Below are 18,035 nucleotides of genomic sequence, written 5' to 3' on the forward strand. Positions count from 1 at the left end.
ATATATATATATATATATATATATATATATATATATGAGAGAGAGATATTCCCAGTATGAATTCTCCTTTCTCAAACTCGGAGGAGGATTGCCCAAGCCTTATAAAGAGTCTACCCATCTCATTAATCACCGATGTGGGACTTTTGTCATTCTTTAACACCCCAGTGCTTAGCATACATCGGTTCGGTGAGACGGGCCCTGCTCTGATACCATGTGAAATAGGTCTTAGGCCTAACTCACACCCCAAAAGCTAGCTCAAAGGAAGGAGTATTGGCCAAGCCTTATAAAGAGTCCACTCATCTCATTAATCACCGATGTGGGACATTTGTCATTCTTTAATATCAACTAAGATCGAGAGATTTATTTAAATATTTTTATTGAAAAATTAGACGATATATAAAATAAAAGTTGAATTCTTTTTAATTTTATATATTTTATTTTTATATTTCGAATACTTAATGAAAATATTAACTCTATTACTAATTATTCAGTAACTACATCTAAAAAAATTTAAATTATCATATATTAGTAGTAGCTATGTCTATCAATCAATGCCCCCACATTGAATCAATTAACCCGCTATTTTTGATTTTATAATACACCACGACGAAAATTGCGTTTACATGGAAAATAACAAACTTGTACATTGTTTTCTTCTTTTAGAATTCCAATATTTTATCTATCACGTGTTTCACACTCACAGTGGAAATGAAATAATCACAGAAAAAGAAAGTGGAACCCAAAAAAAAAAAGGTAGGTAATTGAAGTAAAAGAAATGCCATAATGATAAAGTTTAGGTGTATAATTATATTTTTTTTAATTTATATTTGTGAAATTTTATTAAATATATTGGTGTAATCTCATCTACCAAAAAAGAAGGGCGATCATAGCAAATTTTTCTATTGTGTGGCATTTTTTTCGACGAACCCCACTCCATTATTAGATTATATTGGAGTAAAATGTTTTTTTTTTAAAAAAAATAACTTTTTTGAAAAATAACTTTTTTGTTACAAAGAGAAGATAAGGTTTGTGTGCTAGATGTATATTGGTTGATTCACAATTATGTGATGTACTTTTAAAGATAGCATTATTATTCTATTAAAGGATAAATGTCAAAATTGCTTTTGAACTATATAAAATAGATTATTTATACCCTTCATTATATTTTGAGATAAAAAAAATCTTCTTTATCATCCTAATAAATCACAACTACCCTAAGAAGTGTCACTAAGCACGCAGATGTTGCCAAATCGAATTTATTATAAAATCTAGACCTATAGCGATGACTAAGTCGCCACAAAAGCCAAAATATCACCACTAATATAGTCGTCATCTCTTTAACCCGGGAAACAAAAATATCATGATTTTTTTTTTATCACAAAATTTTTCATCTTTGGAATAGTTTATAATTTATTTTAAATTAGGTATAAAATTTCCAAATTTGGGATAGAGCTCCAAACATATGTTCAACTCCATAAATTTCAAATAAAATATTTTTTCTTATCTTTACAAAAAGTTTAATAAGACAAAACTTCATTTCAACTCTAATTTTATAAATTTCAAATAAAATAAACAATAATTAAAATATTTGGCCAAACGCTTACTATTATCTTGCAATAATTAAAACCGTAATGGATGCAAGGTCATATAGGTTTCTAAATTTGTTTTGATGAAAAAATATTATTTAAAATGTTTGAAAAGGGAGGGACAGATAAGGTAGGAAATTAAGATATATAAATGCTTGATTAATTAATATTCCACTTAAGATTATAAATAAAAAGATAGACCAATTAAAAATTTAAAACCCCCCCCCCCATCAATTAATAATATGATTCATGAAATCATGAGTTAGTATTATAATTATAATCATACAATGAATGTGATGGAGGTGTGACATGACACTTGTATAATTTATTTTTTTTACTGTCGAAAAAATTATTTAACTCTTCTTTTCAAATTTTTTTTTTGACTAATTAATACATGACACTTGTATAATTTATTTTTTTTACTGTCGAAAAAATTATTTAACTCTTCTTTTCAAAATTTTTTTTTGACTAATTAATATTTTAAAGAAATTGATAAATATCTTTTATTATTTTCTTGTACGTAGCACAGCGTTTTTCTCGTGTCCTACCATGTTTTGACCAAATCCTTTAGATCTCGATGTTTGAATTGAAAAATCATATTTTCATTTGCTTTTTATTGTTCTTTATCAGATTACTTTATGAGCCTTTAACGTGGTATAATCATATATTTTAATTTTTAAATTTATCTATTATTATTTGAATTGATATGAAAATAAAATGAAAATTATGTCTAAAAAATATATGATCTAAATTAATATAAAAAATTTTTGGTCATTAATTATTTCATAAAAGTTCAAAAAATTAAAGTTAAATTATTTGTAACTACAGAAATGTGATATTTATTTTGAAACGAATTAAAAATAAAGTATATGTGTACAGAAAAAATTGATAATGAAATGTCACTAATAGAATATATCTTTCATATAATTATATTTATTGTATTATATGCTGTTGAGCACTATTCTTATACCTTGATCAAGCTTTTGAGAAAGCAATTTTTTTTCAAAAAAGAAAAAAGAAAAGAAAATCGTTACGAAATTAAGTAAAATATAAAGAGAGGTGAATTTTTCAAATACGATATTGAAAAAGACATAAAAACATGATTCATAATCTTAAAAATAAAAACCTGCAATCATTTTATAACATGAGTGTTAAGTGGTACATTTAATTTAATTCAAACAAAAGCTTTAATAATCCGAAATCGAAATCTCTTAATTTAAAGTCAAAATAAACCCAACTGCTCTATTTATTATTTTTAAAATTCGTATGTTAGGTGACAGTGGGAGATAAAATAATAATTTTCTAAAAAAACAAATCAAGGTAGTTAAGATATAGTACTTAATTAAATTAAATGTAGAACAGTAGAAGTGATGCAAAATCATAGAGAAGACTATTTATTATTATCCTTATAAATCAAAATTTTTATACAATTGGATCCGGAATTGAGAAAAAAAATACAAAATTACTTGGATATTCCATAATAAATACATGATTGATTAACAAAAATCATTATTATCATGTGCATCAGCATGGATATGTCTAGAGAGCTTCTAGTCTTCATTTTTCCTTGGTCACATTTCTTATTTGACTAATTTTCGAGTTAAATTAGATTACATTAATTTAATATTATATAATTATAATTTAAATATTCAATAATTTGAAAGTATTAAAACTTGCAAATTTTATCATATTAATATAATTAAAAATTATATCTTAAAATTTATGTAGTTTGACTTCCAAAAAGTAATATACAAGTATTTTCGAAATGAAGGAGTATATAATTAAGGAAAAATTATATGAATTGATACCTTTTAATAAATAATGACCGATTTTAGTGACATTTTATTTATTACCATTTATAGCAATATATAACAATATTATATTAAATCTACAATATGTATTAAAAGTAAATGTATGCAATATATATGTATTATAACTGTTTTTGAAAAGTATATTATGCATGTTTGGAAAGAAATTGACACGTTGAATTATAAGTATATTAAAATGTGTAAAAAATATATTAACCATCAATAAAATTTGTATTATAGTGAATAATAAATTGTTCTTTATAATGTATTAAAATTGTATTTTCAATATATTAAAAGTGATTACGTAAAAGAATATTATTGCTATAAATGGTAAAAATTTTCTTAATATAGTATATTTGTGTAATGGAAAACAATGGAGTTAGGACTGAAGCATACTTATGGTTGATATTTAGGGGGGTCAAATGCATTTTTTTAAAGTAGAGGTCTAAAATGTAATTTTAAGGAGTAGGGTTGAATATGGATCTAGATAGGAGGATCTGGTTAAAAAATAGAAATAGGCCGGCCCATTAATTGAGCCCAGACCAGCTATGTTGTGCTGGGTCGAACATGGATCAGCCTGGCCCACCTGACATGTTTAGATTCCCATTCAGCTTATCTAACAAAATTAAAGGTATATTTCACGGGTCGGTTTGGATTGATTATTCGTCAACATAAAAATCAAATCAATTTAATAGATTTTACAATTATTAAAATTAAACCAAGCCAAATATAATATATATTTATCGGTTTGGTTGTTATTAGTTTCAGTTTCGGTTTGGTTCGATTTATCGGTTATTAACCATAGAAAAAAATAAAAGAAACAATTCATTCAAAACGTGAAAAAGTGACAACAATCGATTCAAAATGAAAATAGTTAGAATGAGTGACATTATATAACTCTCAGTTATTGAATTTACTATGAATAAAGCTTTAAATTCGTTATCTTGGCCTACAAGGAAGATACAATGACATTTTCAATCTCATAAAAAATTGTCATAACTCATAGACACTTATATACATGAAATCAATAAGATAAATATTCTCACCTTGGACATTTTTGTTTCATAAATAAATTATAAATAAATTTTGATGAAAACACATATAAGTTCTTTAAAATTGTTTATAAAATATAATATGTATGTATAATAATAAATATATACGAATATAATTTTATCGATTCAGTTATTTTTTCATTTTTTGAACAATACCATAATCAGCCCAAATACTAACGATTTTAAAAAATATAAAACTAAACTATACCTAACCAAATAAAATCAATTTATTTAACCAATTTATTTCGATTTGAATCGATTTCATCTAAACCATGAACACCCCTAGTTGTATACATTAATTAATATTATAAAATATAATAGTATTAATTATCAGCGCTTTCCGTCTAAAAGCGCTGGTAATTGTCAAAAAATGCTGGTAATTTTTGTTTTTTTAATCATTGTGTGTGATATAAGACTGCATGTTTAATCTTCAATAATTTAAAATGTGCATTATTGGTCTCTTTATATAAAAAAATATGTTATGTACTAATTAATTATTTTACTATCAAATGTGAAGTAACCATACCAATTTAAGTGTAAGTATGTGATGAAATGATTAAGAGTACTAATTTTTATAATTTTTTTGATATTCAGAATCAAAAGTGCGTAACTTAATTAGTTGAATGCCTAATATGTTCAATCAGCTATCATAAAGACATAGTAGAATTAACTAATAATTAATCAGGGATCAAAATTGTATTGATCCTTATTAGTATCTCTTGTTTTCGAAATTAATGTAGCTTAATCAGATGTATTAATAGCTAGCTATTCATCTTTTTTAGGTTACCAATTTATATTCATCGATTTCTTCTTCATTGATGTTTACATATGATTTTCTTGGTACTTTTTACAACAACATTTTTTTGATTTTCAATTTGATCTCTGATACTTATATTCGGTGCTTATTAAATTCGAATTCATGCCTTATAAAACTTATTTCTAAGGACAACATTCTCGATATGATTTTTTTTCCTCATCAGAGATCAAACTCGAAATCTCTAATTAAAGATGGACGAATCTCAATCATCCTATCACAATTCATATTGAACAACAATTATATATCTGATCTAAGTCGTGAAGTCGAGAGATATATTTAACTATAGAAGAAGTAGTTGCAAGATACAACTTTTATTACCAAAAACATCAACATAAAACCATAAAAGAGAAGACAAACAAATAAATAACAACTTAGCTCTTAGCACACATAAAACTAAAAATTCAAACATCAATTTGCACAAGCAAGAGTATTAATCTCAACACTTCCAATGGTAATCTCTTTACCACCAGATTGTGGCACAACAACTACAACAATCTCTTCTTCATCTTCAAGTCCCAAATCCTCCAAAATCTCACTAATACCCAAACTCATAACAGCAGGAGTACCACTACTACTACTACTACTCCCAGCAGCATGGACATGAGGCAAATTCGCGAAGCTACCAACATACTCAGTCCTATCTAGTACCTTCGCCTTCACACCTTCATCTTCGTTGATAAATACATCGAACCTTATGTATTCATTTTCATCGAATGTCATGTTGTTGAAAACGAGAAGTTCCTCTTCGATGTCCTTGTCTTGTTGAGTTCTTGAGATGTTTGGCCTTTTGATGGAAAATGATAATGTTTTTTTCAATGTTGAAGGGAATATTTCTGTGGAGGGTTTTACATTTTTAGGGTTTTTTTTGACTTTTTGTTTACGTGGAACTGGCTTGTAATTTTTCCATGGAATAGGTACATTTTGGTATTTGTAACCTAATTTCTCATTGTTTATGCAATCTTGGACAGTTACTTTCACAAGGGTACGATTTTCATCATAGAATAAGAAGGCACTATCTAGCCAATCCCTGTTATACGAACGATATGGTTAATAAAAATATGCATTTAATAATAAATTGAGCGAATGTTTGGACATACTATAATAAATTGAAACGAAGGAAATACTGTTTAGATCGAACTAACGTTGATGCTTTTACAAAGAACCTTGAGATTAATAAATTGCTCATGAAAGGAGCATCAAATTAAATAAAACTTATAGTCTAGTCTAGTATTTGTTATCAAGTTGAAAATGATAGATGGAAGTTAGAGTTGTACTGTACTGTTGGCATTAATATAAATTAGAATTGTTTTTTTTTAAATATTTTTGTGAGTTATTTGAAGTAAAAATTATAAAAATCGTTTTTTGTTAATTTGTTACAATTTTATTTCCAAAAAAATATTTGGAAAAAGGTGAATTATTCATAACTCGTGGCTAAATTTTAGATGACATGGTTATAATTTAGTAGCTTAAATATGGAATCAAAATGAGAGAAATCTTTGGTTCAAATCTCATCATCATGTACAAGTAAAATTAACTTTTTAACGGGTTTGACTCACGATAACAAAAAAATATGACATACACGTGAAGGTGAGATTTTTTCTTCAAATAATCACAAGTGTGTTCCCGAGATAGGTAAGTTTTTAGATGCGATAATAATACGCTTAACTAATATTCTTTTCATCTCAAAGTTTGTGATGTACTTTGACTGATCCACATATATACATATAATATCTAAGATTTAAAAAATAAATAAAAATTTATGACCTAAAAGAAGTTATCAGTATTCATGCAACTACAAATCAAGTGGTACGTTAAGGATAAAAATGTAGTTTGAAGTTAATTTTTGTCTAATAAATATAAAAATATATCATTCATTTATAAATAATTTTTTTAAGAAATGTATCATATAAATTGACACAGAATGATTACGTACCTATCATTGTAGTCACGTCGGTTGCCTCCTAAAGTCTTCCATATTGTCCACATCCTATCAACATTAGCATGATGAGCATAGAAAATGGGATCTCTAGCAGCTGAATAAAAAGTTCCCATATTCTCCCTAAACTTATTATTTGGGTTACCAACCCATCGATGGACAGAGTTATGTGGTACATTCTCAATCGTACCCATACCACGAATCGGCTGCTCCCCGCCACGTATAGGGTTTCCAAAAAATAGTTGAGGACAAGGTGCATTCGTTAGCATTTGTCGATACATCATAGTAAGATTATTATTGATTTTTTGTTGATCGGATGCATCGAGGTCTATCGTAGTGAACCCTAAATCGACAACATTAGGAGGAAAATGGTTTTGGTTACGATTAGGATCGTACAATGGTGAATTAACATCATTGTACAAAGATGGTAATTGCATACCAACTTGACTATCGTAGTTCCAAAATGGCAAAGCAAATGTATCGTCACCAATTAATGAACCAAGAATTCTTTCGAAGAAATATAAGTACCATCTATGAAACGGAAAAAATAGCCATGAGAAATGAACTTGTAATGGTACACCGGGAAACCCTAGTTCTTTGTAACCAGAGTTGCAATAAGCACAATGGATATTGGCTTGTTGAATGAAGCTTAATGGATCATCTTTGTCTAATGATTTCATTTTTTGAATGGCAGTGTTGTATTTGGTTATGTATTCTTGTGTCACATTATGTGCGGCTGGTCTAATTTTGACTTTTGACACGTTAGGAAGTTTGTAAGTAGGGATATTAGTTAGGTCTTTTGGGAGTGGTGGACAACACGAGAAGGGTACTTGTGAGCCATCAGGTAGACTAGCTGTGCTACATGTTGAGAAGTCAGGGGGTGGTACCGGTGCACCTAGGGCAAATGGCTCATTGGGTACACCGATAAGATTAGATGCTCCATAGAGCCCACCTAGACCAAGGAGGACATTTCGTCTATCAAGTTTTCCTGAAAAAGATTTTCCTTCATTATCGTCATCATTGATAGTGTTACTATTTTTTATTTCACAATTCACCTTAAAGTTATCGATACGTTTTGGACGGATGAAAATTTTGGATGGGGATGAGGAAATGCTAGGACATGAAGTAAAAAGAAAATTAGAGGCCATAACTCTATTTTGTGTTTGATATTGGTAATTGTGTTATGCTAATTGTCTTGTTGAATGAGCTTTTTTATAGTGTAGGATTAGGATTAAAGTGTGGAATAAGCAAAATAGCTGGAAAGTTGTAAAAAAATTATTAGTGTTTAAATATTGCAAGATGATGCTCAATTGGTAATTTACAAATTAAAATGGAGGTTTGAAGAGTTAGACTTTAATTAGTGAGAGCTAAAAAGCTGGGTTGTTGCTAGTCAACTTCAGAGTTTTGCTCCATAAGAAATGAAGGATTAAAGTAACTAAACAAGTTGTGCAACTTCATTAATTAATTAACAATGATTAATTAAACTAATACTTTCTAGTGTAGAACTTAGTTATTAATCCTAGGAATTGTGTGAATTGGTGCCATATATAGACTTTTATACTACTATATATGCTTTCTTTCTAAGGAATTGTAGTGGATTGATGTTCGAGTTTTGGGTATGGAGAAAATTTTACTAGGAACGCTATTTTTGAATTGACTATGTATTACGCGATTTAAATTTAGTCGGGGAGCTTCAATGGGGGCTTCAGACATCGGATGGGAAGTCAAAAAAAAGAAGTCAATATTAAGATGAACTTCAGTTCAGGAAAAACCATCCAAGGGATAATGGTAAAAACACACTTAAACTATCACTCGTTTCTCCCCCTACATATCTGTACTATCACCGGTAGTGGATTCAGGATTTTCGAACAGGAGGTTCGAAAAATAAAAATATAAACGTGTAAAGAAGTCTTCGAAATGGGCCCTTTCAAAATTTTTTGGGTTTAAAACAACACTTTTGGCACGTTTTTAAAATAAAAAATGCTTGAAAGCAGAACTGATTTTTTTAAACAAAAATAAACTAAAACTATAAAGGAAAATAAAGTAAGTGTCGTTGCAAGAATTTGAACCTGGGGCATGCAACATAGTATTCAGGGGTCTTACCATTGAGCAATCTATTTATTAATTATTGAGGGGTTCAAAATATATGCATCTACAGAAATACAGAAAAATTTACCTTATATATATTGTGTATTTTTTTAACAAGGGTGTCCGCCCCTGACTACCACCATATATGTATTAAAAGTTAAATACACTTAGTTAGTAGATGATGATAGTAATGTAGGAAATAGCGACTTGTGTTTTAATACATACTTAGACTCGAGATGTGTTTTAATCATGTATAAAAACACAATAACTAATAATTAAGATATGGAAAACAAAAATAAAATAAAATTTTAATTTAAATGTGTGTTTAGCATAGGGAAAGAGTATAGGTTGAGTAAGAGAATATGATTAGTTATGGACCACTTACTATATAGATATTTCAACACTGTTTTATCTTAGATTTTTTATTTGAAATTTACCATATACGTAATTTTTAAATTTAAATTGCTTACCTCAATTAATACTTAGACAATAGCAACCTTTGATTAAAAAAAAACCAGTATCCTAATCATATCATATATCACCGACGTTCTATATCCACTGAAGTTTTGAAAAATGTGTAATATAAAATATCTCGATGAAAATTAAATATTTTCTAAGGAAACACTCTTTAGCGATGCTAAAAGTAATTTATATTTTATTTTGAATCTAATTTTTTATTTGATATTTAATAATTATATTAGAATTAAATTATTTTAAATTCGTACCATACAGAACTTCGTTTAAGGAAAACCTCTGATTAATATTTTATATTTTCAATTCATGTTTTCGGAGAATATTTGACTTAGAAAATTAGTTAATATTGTAGAGTGACTTCATTATGAGATCCTTAATTTAGGAGAATTATGATTTATGACTTTGACTTTGTCAAATCATTTTGACTTGAAAACGTAGATTAAATAATTGCCATACTTGATTAGGGTTGACTATGGAGTGGGACGGATTGAATTTAATTTGTAAAATTTTTAATTTATCATATGTATGAAAACTTTTTCTTTTTCAATCCATCACACCTTGCCATACATAGATTCGCCTTACATAAATTTTTTTCAAAAAAATATTCTTGTTAAATTTGATACTAAAAATAAGATTTATTTTTTCATTAAATTGTATAATTTAATAGATACTAACTTTAAACTTTATTTCTTAGACATTAACTGAAAGCATATAAGAAATTATATTATTTTTTATTAAACTAATTAGATATACTACTTTGAATATTTTAATAAATTTAAACAAATTATCTTAATAAATAATGTTTTATCACTATTATAACATGTAAAAAGTTATAATTAAGTCTAAACCGGCATAAAGTCGCATATACCCGTAATCCGTCCCACGTCATATTAGTCTAAAAAAATCCACTTCAACTCGCTCCACATCCCGCTCGCCCTGCCTTGCATAGCCTCGAACCTATGCCCCTCCCCGCATCCGCCTTGCCTGATGTCATTCCTATACTTGATATAAATATTGTCCTTTCGTTCTAATTTATGTAAGACTCAAATTTTTATAATTTTGATGGTAAATTCAAAGATGATAATTAATTTTTTTTGATATAAATTTTGTGTATTTAAAAACTACATAAAAGACAATATAAATCAGAATAATTAAAACTTAAAATATTGAAAAAGTATTTAAAGTTTTGGATTTGTATTTTTTTTTAATTGACTCTCAAAATTTCAACTATATTATATAAATAAGAGTTCAATCCTCTGACGTTTGGCTTTTTTCTTAATAATACTCAAATATACATAAGTTGCCAAGCAATCCAGGTAAAAAAGGAAATGTTTAAGATGTCACCGCTTAAATATTTTATGTCTCAGAAATCAACAACACAACTAATAATATCTTAAATATAAAACACAATATCCGTTAATTATATATTCGCCACGCGATAATACTATTTCATTTTCAAAAAATTGAAAAAAAGAAGTGACTATGGAGTGAATGTAAAAGTTCAAAGGAAGTTTCATAACAATAGATAAGCTTATTGCTCGCATAAACAAATACGTATTCTCGCTAGAAATTTAGTGCAGACTAGAGTTCAATGAGTCTTGTCATACCATATTTAGCGTTTCTTCCTACTTTTACCTTCACTTTATAAGTGATTCTTCTTAAAAATTGTGATTTTTTTTCTTTTTATATTGTATTGTTCTACTTCATTTTGAATTCATAAAAATAAATTAAATTATTTCTCATTCAATCATATGTTACTTCGAAAATTGTTTAATACTCTTTAAATGTGTAGGGGTTGATTTACTACTATTATAATGAATATTAAAATGATAATTAAATAGCATCACCGACTTTTAGTTTATTTATTCGATTTATAAGGTTTTCCATTCGTAAAAGCAATGAATAAATTAAATAAATTTAATTTACATACAAGAATAAAATTGAAAGAATACGAAAAAAATATCATGAATATTATATTCATGCCTTTCAAATTTCTTCGTTTGATTAAATTTTGTTTACCTTTTCTTTAAAATATTTTATCTCTATCTCAATTTCAAGTTGAAGAACAATTTATAGTTTTGAAAGAGTTCCTTTAAATAAGTATATAAAAAGAGTACATAAAAATAAAATAAACCGTAGAGATAAAAAATTATAAAAATAAAAATAGTATGCGTAATAAATTTGAACAATTGAAATTGAAAAGCAGAAATAGCATAAAAATACGAAAAGAATAATGAAAAAAACATAATTATGTTCCAATCCCAAAAAATAAAGTTATTCACCAGAAAACTGAAATAAATGTTAGTTGTGTAGAATCGAACCAATGACATTAATCCTAAGCTAGCCTCTTTGCTTGTATTGAGGGGTTCATATATATATATATATATATATTTATCGTTAAAATAAAAATTGATCTTAATATATACAATGTAATTTTTTAACGAGGGGGCCTTGACCTCTACGTAAATTCACCCATGGTGGCAACACGTCTATGTTCCACAAAGAAATACCAAAAGCCAAGAGTTTCTCTGCGGATATTTATGGGTTTTTTTCAATAAGATCAAATGGTGATATTATAATATCTATTAGGGGGGGATATTAAGGTAGTTTAATTAGTATCTTTCTTATTCTAGTCCCCAAACTTAGAGCAAACCTCAGGTAAAGCAAAAACCAACAGGGTTTCAAGGCCCTCTCTAGAAATTCTTGTTCTTCCAGGCATCTAAAGTTCTCATAGTGAGGAATTCAGTTTATACTCACGCAATATATTTACTATTTCAGTTAGTAAGATCAAAATTAAGGTTTTGCTTCTATACTTACTATTTTGTTTTTCTCTAATTTGCATTTTCATTATTGATTCTGCGATTAAAATCATAATAATTTTACGTGTCGCTGAAATTTCAGGTATAGGTCAAGGGATATTTGTATTTTATCTCTGAAATATATTTAAAAAAACTTTAGAAATCTTAAACTCTTTAATTTTGAATTTATGAATAAGACAAGATCAACGTGAAATCCATTAGACTTCAAATTTTAATCACATATCCAATTGCGTGACTGAAGTGTTATCAATGAGGAATTAATGTCACATGATATATGTTACGATGTAATAATAGATGTTTAGTATTATTTATACGTGTACTAAAATGAAAAAAGAAACGTCAAGTGAAGGTTGAAAGTTAAAAAAATCTATTGGGATTGCTCTTGATAATTCGTGTCTTCATCGTGAGAAGGTATTAAAAGGCCTAGAAAAATTATAATATGCATAAAAAATCGTGAGAAAATCACATAGATATAACATTACCAATTCAAAAGGGATAATAAATTTGAGCCTATGGTGAGAAAACAAAAGTCTAGGCACGATAGAAGGACAAAAGCAATGTAAAATCCATTAGATTTTGAATTTTAATTACGTGTCCAATTGCGTGACTAAATTGTCATCAGTGAGGAATTGATGTCACATGATATATGTTAAGACGTGATAATAGACACTCAGTATTGTTAGATATGTACTAAAATGACAAAATAGGAAAGAAGCATCACGTGAAGGTTGAAAGGAAAAACAATCTATCAGGCTTGCTTATGACGATCCGGTATCTTCATCATATGAAGGTATTAAAAGTCCTAGGCAAATTATAATACACCTAAAAAATAGTACATAAATCACATATAATCCAAAATAATCACATAAAATATTTTTGAAGAATCGCCATCACTCTTGGATGTTGATGACTTTAGAGTTTCTGATTCTTTTGCAGCGTATTTCTCCTATTTATGGAGAAGGAACTGTGTGGAATTTAGTTCTCCTGAGTGTCAAAACGACAATGCACTCATCGATGTGGAGGATTTAAGTTTATGTGGAGCAGCATAGCTGAAACTATAAATCTTGAGAGACTGAGAAAGCACCTATTTGAGAGTAAGGGAGGATGCATCATAGCACACCCACCTGGCACCAGAAAAACCCGACTCACCATATTGTTTCTTCAGTCAATTCTGAAAATGTTCCCACAATGTTGGCCTGTAATCATAGCTTCATCAAGTTTGCTTCTTAACTAGGAAATCGAGTTTCAGTAATGGACGGTGACATTCCCTTCCACAACTTGAATCACAAAGACTTCTCCTTAAAGAAAGATGGAGGTATTATTGATGTCTTCCACCATTTATCCGATTATGCAAAAAAAGAATTCACACATTATGCGCATGCTGAAGCTGAAATATTGGGGGAAAGTAAGAGTGTTTTGGGAATCAGCTATGACTTGTTCAGAATTCTCATAGGGGAAGATGAAGATGAAGATGGTTACACCAAAGAGACTAGAGAAATACTTCTAAAATTTCCTAGATTGTTGGTCCTTGAAGAGGAGCATACTACTCGGAATGAGCACAACCTTGTGTGGAAAGCACTGAAAAAGGTTGAAATATAGAAGTACATACTTCTGTCTGCAACTTAATTCGTTCCACATTAACATCGAAAAGATGTAAAACACCCTATGTGTAGCCAGTCTAAAGTTTGGTACAGATTTGGAGCAGAAATAGGCTTCTCTTAGCAGTTTCATCGACAAGAATGCCTGAGCATTGGGAGAGCTTCGAAATATTATTTCACCTTTTGTCCATAAATTTAGCAAAAATGTAAAGAAGGTAAGCTCTCAAATGCTCGGAAGGCTAACCTTTACAAGTGTATCATTGTATTCTTTATACCTATAAGGCTAACTTTCTTTACATCTTAACTATAAGTATGGACAACTGGTGAAGTAACATCCCTAAGCTCTTCCAATGCTCGGGCATTCTTGTCAATGGAACTGCTAATAGAAACCCATTTTTGCTCGAGACCTGCACCTAACTTTGGATAACTATGGTTAGAGTGCTGTAAAATTCTTTGATGTTAGTTTGGAAAGGAATTCCAGACTAGAGTATTCGCTTCTCTGTTTCAACCTTTCTCGGTGTTTGCCACATAAGGCTTTGCTCATTTCGAGCAAGGTGTCCTTCTTCAAGGACCAGAAGACCAGGTAATTTTAGAAAGATTTCTCGTATACCTTTGGCATTACCGTCTCCATCATCTCCTACAATATCCCTGAACGAGTCATAGTTGATTTCCAAAACACTTAATTTCATCCCAAGATTTCAGCTTCACCAAACTTATAAGGTATGGATATTTTCTTCCTGCATGGGATAAACATCTGAAGACAAGAACAATAGCTTCTTTCTTCTTGGGAAGAGAAATCTTTATTGTTCAATTTGTAGAAGGGAATGCCCACATTTCATTTCTAAAGAAAACTGGATGGAGCTATGATAACAAGCTAACACTTTAAAATCTTCTGAAATGAATAAAAATACAATGGTGAGTCAATTTTATCCGGTTCCAGGTAGGTGTGAGATTACGCATTCTCCCTTACTCTCAGATAGAGACTCTCTCATCCTCTCAAGATTTACATATCCTGCTATGTTGTTCCACTTGAATTCAAATCATCCATGTTGATGAGGATACATTGTCTCTTTGGCACTTTGGATAACTAAATTTCACACAGTTCCTTCTCCAAAATAGGATAATCCCGGACTACAAAAAAATATTCCTGAAGCCGTCAAGATCCAAGAGTTATGGCGATTCTCCAAAATGTTTTCTTTCATGCCTCACTTGAGTTCTCTAATCCTGCAGATGACATAAGTTCAAGAATTTAAGAATGAACCATAAATAGATTAGAGAGCAGAGTTTACTAAATATTTAAAAAGAAAAGTGTTTGATAGGGCGAAACTACTATACTTACAAGAGAAGAGAAGATGTACTTGCACTCCAAATGGACATAAAAATTGATAAGATGAGTAAAAATGTGGTTCCTAATCGGACAATCACTTAGTTATATCAGTATACTCTTTGGATTTGTTCGTTGTTTTACACATACTTGAGATAGAAAAAACAATCTCATCTGTTGCATTCAACAGAGGAGCTGCCTTCTCCTCAATAATAAAAAAATCATATCGTTCTCATCTTCCTCCTCCTTCTCAATGATAAAAACATTAGGATCACTCTTTGAAACAGATTTATCCCATGAATCCATCTTTCACACCTAAGTCAAAATACACGATTTTTGTTATCAACCAAAATTCACAACATTTGTATCTTAAAGATGTTTTTCACAATAACAACACTAACCTCAATAAGAAAACTTTTTTCAACCAGAAAATAAAGAATCAAAAACTTTGAATTCTAAAAACTGTAAAGTAGAGCAATATTGATTGATGAGTTTGTATAAATTGAATGCATAGAAACACTTATATATAGAATGAAATTAAATAACAACATAAAAGAAACGTGAGTTAGACACGCCTTTTACGCGTGAGAGAAAAACGAGAAATTGAGATCGAGGAAAAATAAAAAAAAAAGTATGTTTACCGTGTTGTGACAGACTACAATCCTCTGACAAAAATGTAAAGTGCGAACATTAACTCTTTCAATTACGTCACATGAATTGTCAAAATTTGTGTCTTCTTCAAAAAGGATATTTTTGGAAAAAAATGTTTCTTCTTTCCAATTTAATTTATTTTAATTAGTGTACAACTTTTTAAAATTGTGGGATCCACTTAACTACACCCTTAGTTTTAATTCATATCCTTTAGTTATAACTTTATTATTTTGAATGTAGTTATTGTGTAAATTTTTAATTACTTTGAGTAAAAAATTGATGGTCAATGAAGAAAATACTTCAATTATGGACATCTTCATGCGTCTTTCGCATTAGGTATTGGAATAAAAAATGAGATCGACAATTATAGACCACTGATCTAAAATGTTTATGATTTGTTTACAATCTAGAGAAGTAAATTGAAAACAAATTATTTTTTTAAAAAAAAATTGCTCAACTCAACTTTAGTGAGAAAGGGTGCTCAAATTTTCTTAGAATCGATTACAAAGGTGACCGAGTTAATATAGCATATGGTAGGCTAGAGATCGATTACAAACATACACTTAACCACGATCATTTTAACGAGGGACAAGCTAAAAAAAAACATATTAATATAGTACTCAAAATGATGAAATCAATGCCCTTTCAGAAACATTAATAAAATTCAATTTTATTTGTCTCATGTAAGCAAAATTAGTGTGAACTTTTAGAAATAAACTCAGGAAAACACTTTCATTACAAACCTTATATTTGATAGTTTTCAAGAATGAATCATGTAATTAGTATGACCTCCTTCGTTAAGAAGTAACCAATAACACTAAACTCTCCGTCATAAAAAAATCAAAATATTCATAACGCTTGTGATTTGTTCCACACCATAATTTAATCATCTCTTAATGTGATTGGTTCCACACCATACTTTAATCAAAATACTTAGTATCAAGTACTTTTCTATCCCTTGATATAATTGCCTGTTAATATCCCTTGTTATAATTGATTCCATTAGAAATTCATTTTTTTAACAATTATAGTTATTTCAAAAAATAATTAAAACTGATTCGCCCGTCTTATATTTATCAAATTAAAGGTAATGGGAGGTTTGGTATGATTCCTCCTGTCTATAAAAAGATCAAATAATTTCATGAAAAAGAACAAATATATTGGCCTCTAATTTTGTAAATATGAAGATATTATTGAAGTTTTTGATATTATTAAAGTTTTTGAAGAAAAAAAAAGGAAAAACAACAATGAAAGAAAGATGGACTACTTTTTAAGAGTAAAAATATTTTAGGAATATGAATTAAATAAATTAAAATTTTATATTGGTAATTAAACTCTCTCACAACAATATCTAAGATAAATATATAAACAACAAATGGCTAGTACGTTGTTTATTACCTTAAATCAATACTTGTTAATATAAATAACTAATAATATATATCGATTATCAATATCGATATCTTGAATTACCAAATTAATTTTTTTTCTTTTAGATTAATTAAAATAAAATATAAGATCAGTGATTCTTTTATCAATTAGAACTATAATTAAATAAAATTTAAACATTGTTGACTCCTTATATTTATTTATTTATGGCATGTAATGTGAGTTTTTCTTAGTTTCTGTTATTAATCACATTCGACATTTCGAATTTCCGCATCATGTTAGTATGCTCCATTTTTTATTTTGTGTTTGAAGTTCCATTTTTGTTTATCCATAATAATTTTTTTTATTGACAAAATGAAAGAAGTGGTTTAAATTACTAATATGAAGACGTATATAATTCATTTTAAAATATCATCTAATATAAAGTGTAGAGAATTATTTATTTTTTAAGTTATAAATTTATCTAAATTTATATATATATATATATATATATATA

At 28.5% G+C, this 18,035-nt stretch overlaps 1 protein-coding gene across 1 annotated transcript; it reads right to left on the reverse strand.

Annotated features, from left to right (window-relative positions):
- Positions 1-5,538: 5,538 nt before the first annotated feature.
- LOC107028061 (polyphenol oxidase E, chloroplastic-like) lies at positions 5,539-8,359 on the reverse strand. Its single transcript, XM_015229118.2, has 2 exons — positions 7,197-8,359; positions 5,539-6,290 (listed from the first exon to the last, which is right to left on the reverse strand). Exons 1-2 carry the CDS (start codon positions 8,345-8,347, stop codon positions 5,672-5,674), a joined length of 1,770 nt encoding a protein of 589 aa, XP_015084604.1. The 5' UTR covers positions 8,348-8,359; the 3' UTR covers positions 5,539-5,671.
- Between the last annotated feature and the right edge of the window lie 9,676 nt (positions 8,360-18,035).

The sequence above is a fragment of the Solanum pennellii genome, chromosome 8 (genome assembly GCF_001406875.1).
Source record: "Solanum pennellii chromosome 8, SPENNV200".
Classification (NCBI taxonomy): domain Eukaryota; kingdom Viridiplantae; phylum Streptophyta; class Magnoliopsida; order Solanales; family Solanaceae; genus Solanum; species Solanum pennellii.

Bases quoted from the DNA above. Each gene is read 5' to 3' on its own strand.
- LOC107028061 (XM_015229118.2), bottom strand. From the start codon at position 8,347: ATGGCCTCTAATTTTCTTTTTACTTCATGTCCTAGCATTTCCTCATCC. The intron at 6,291-7,196 runs GTACGTAATCAT...TTCGTATAACAG, and splicing joins CGACGTGACTACAATGATAG to GGATTGGCTAGATAGTGCCT.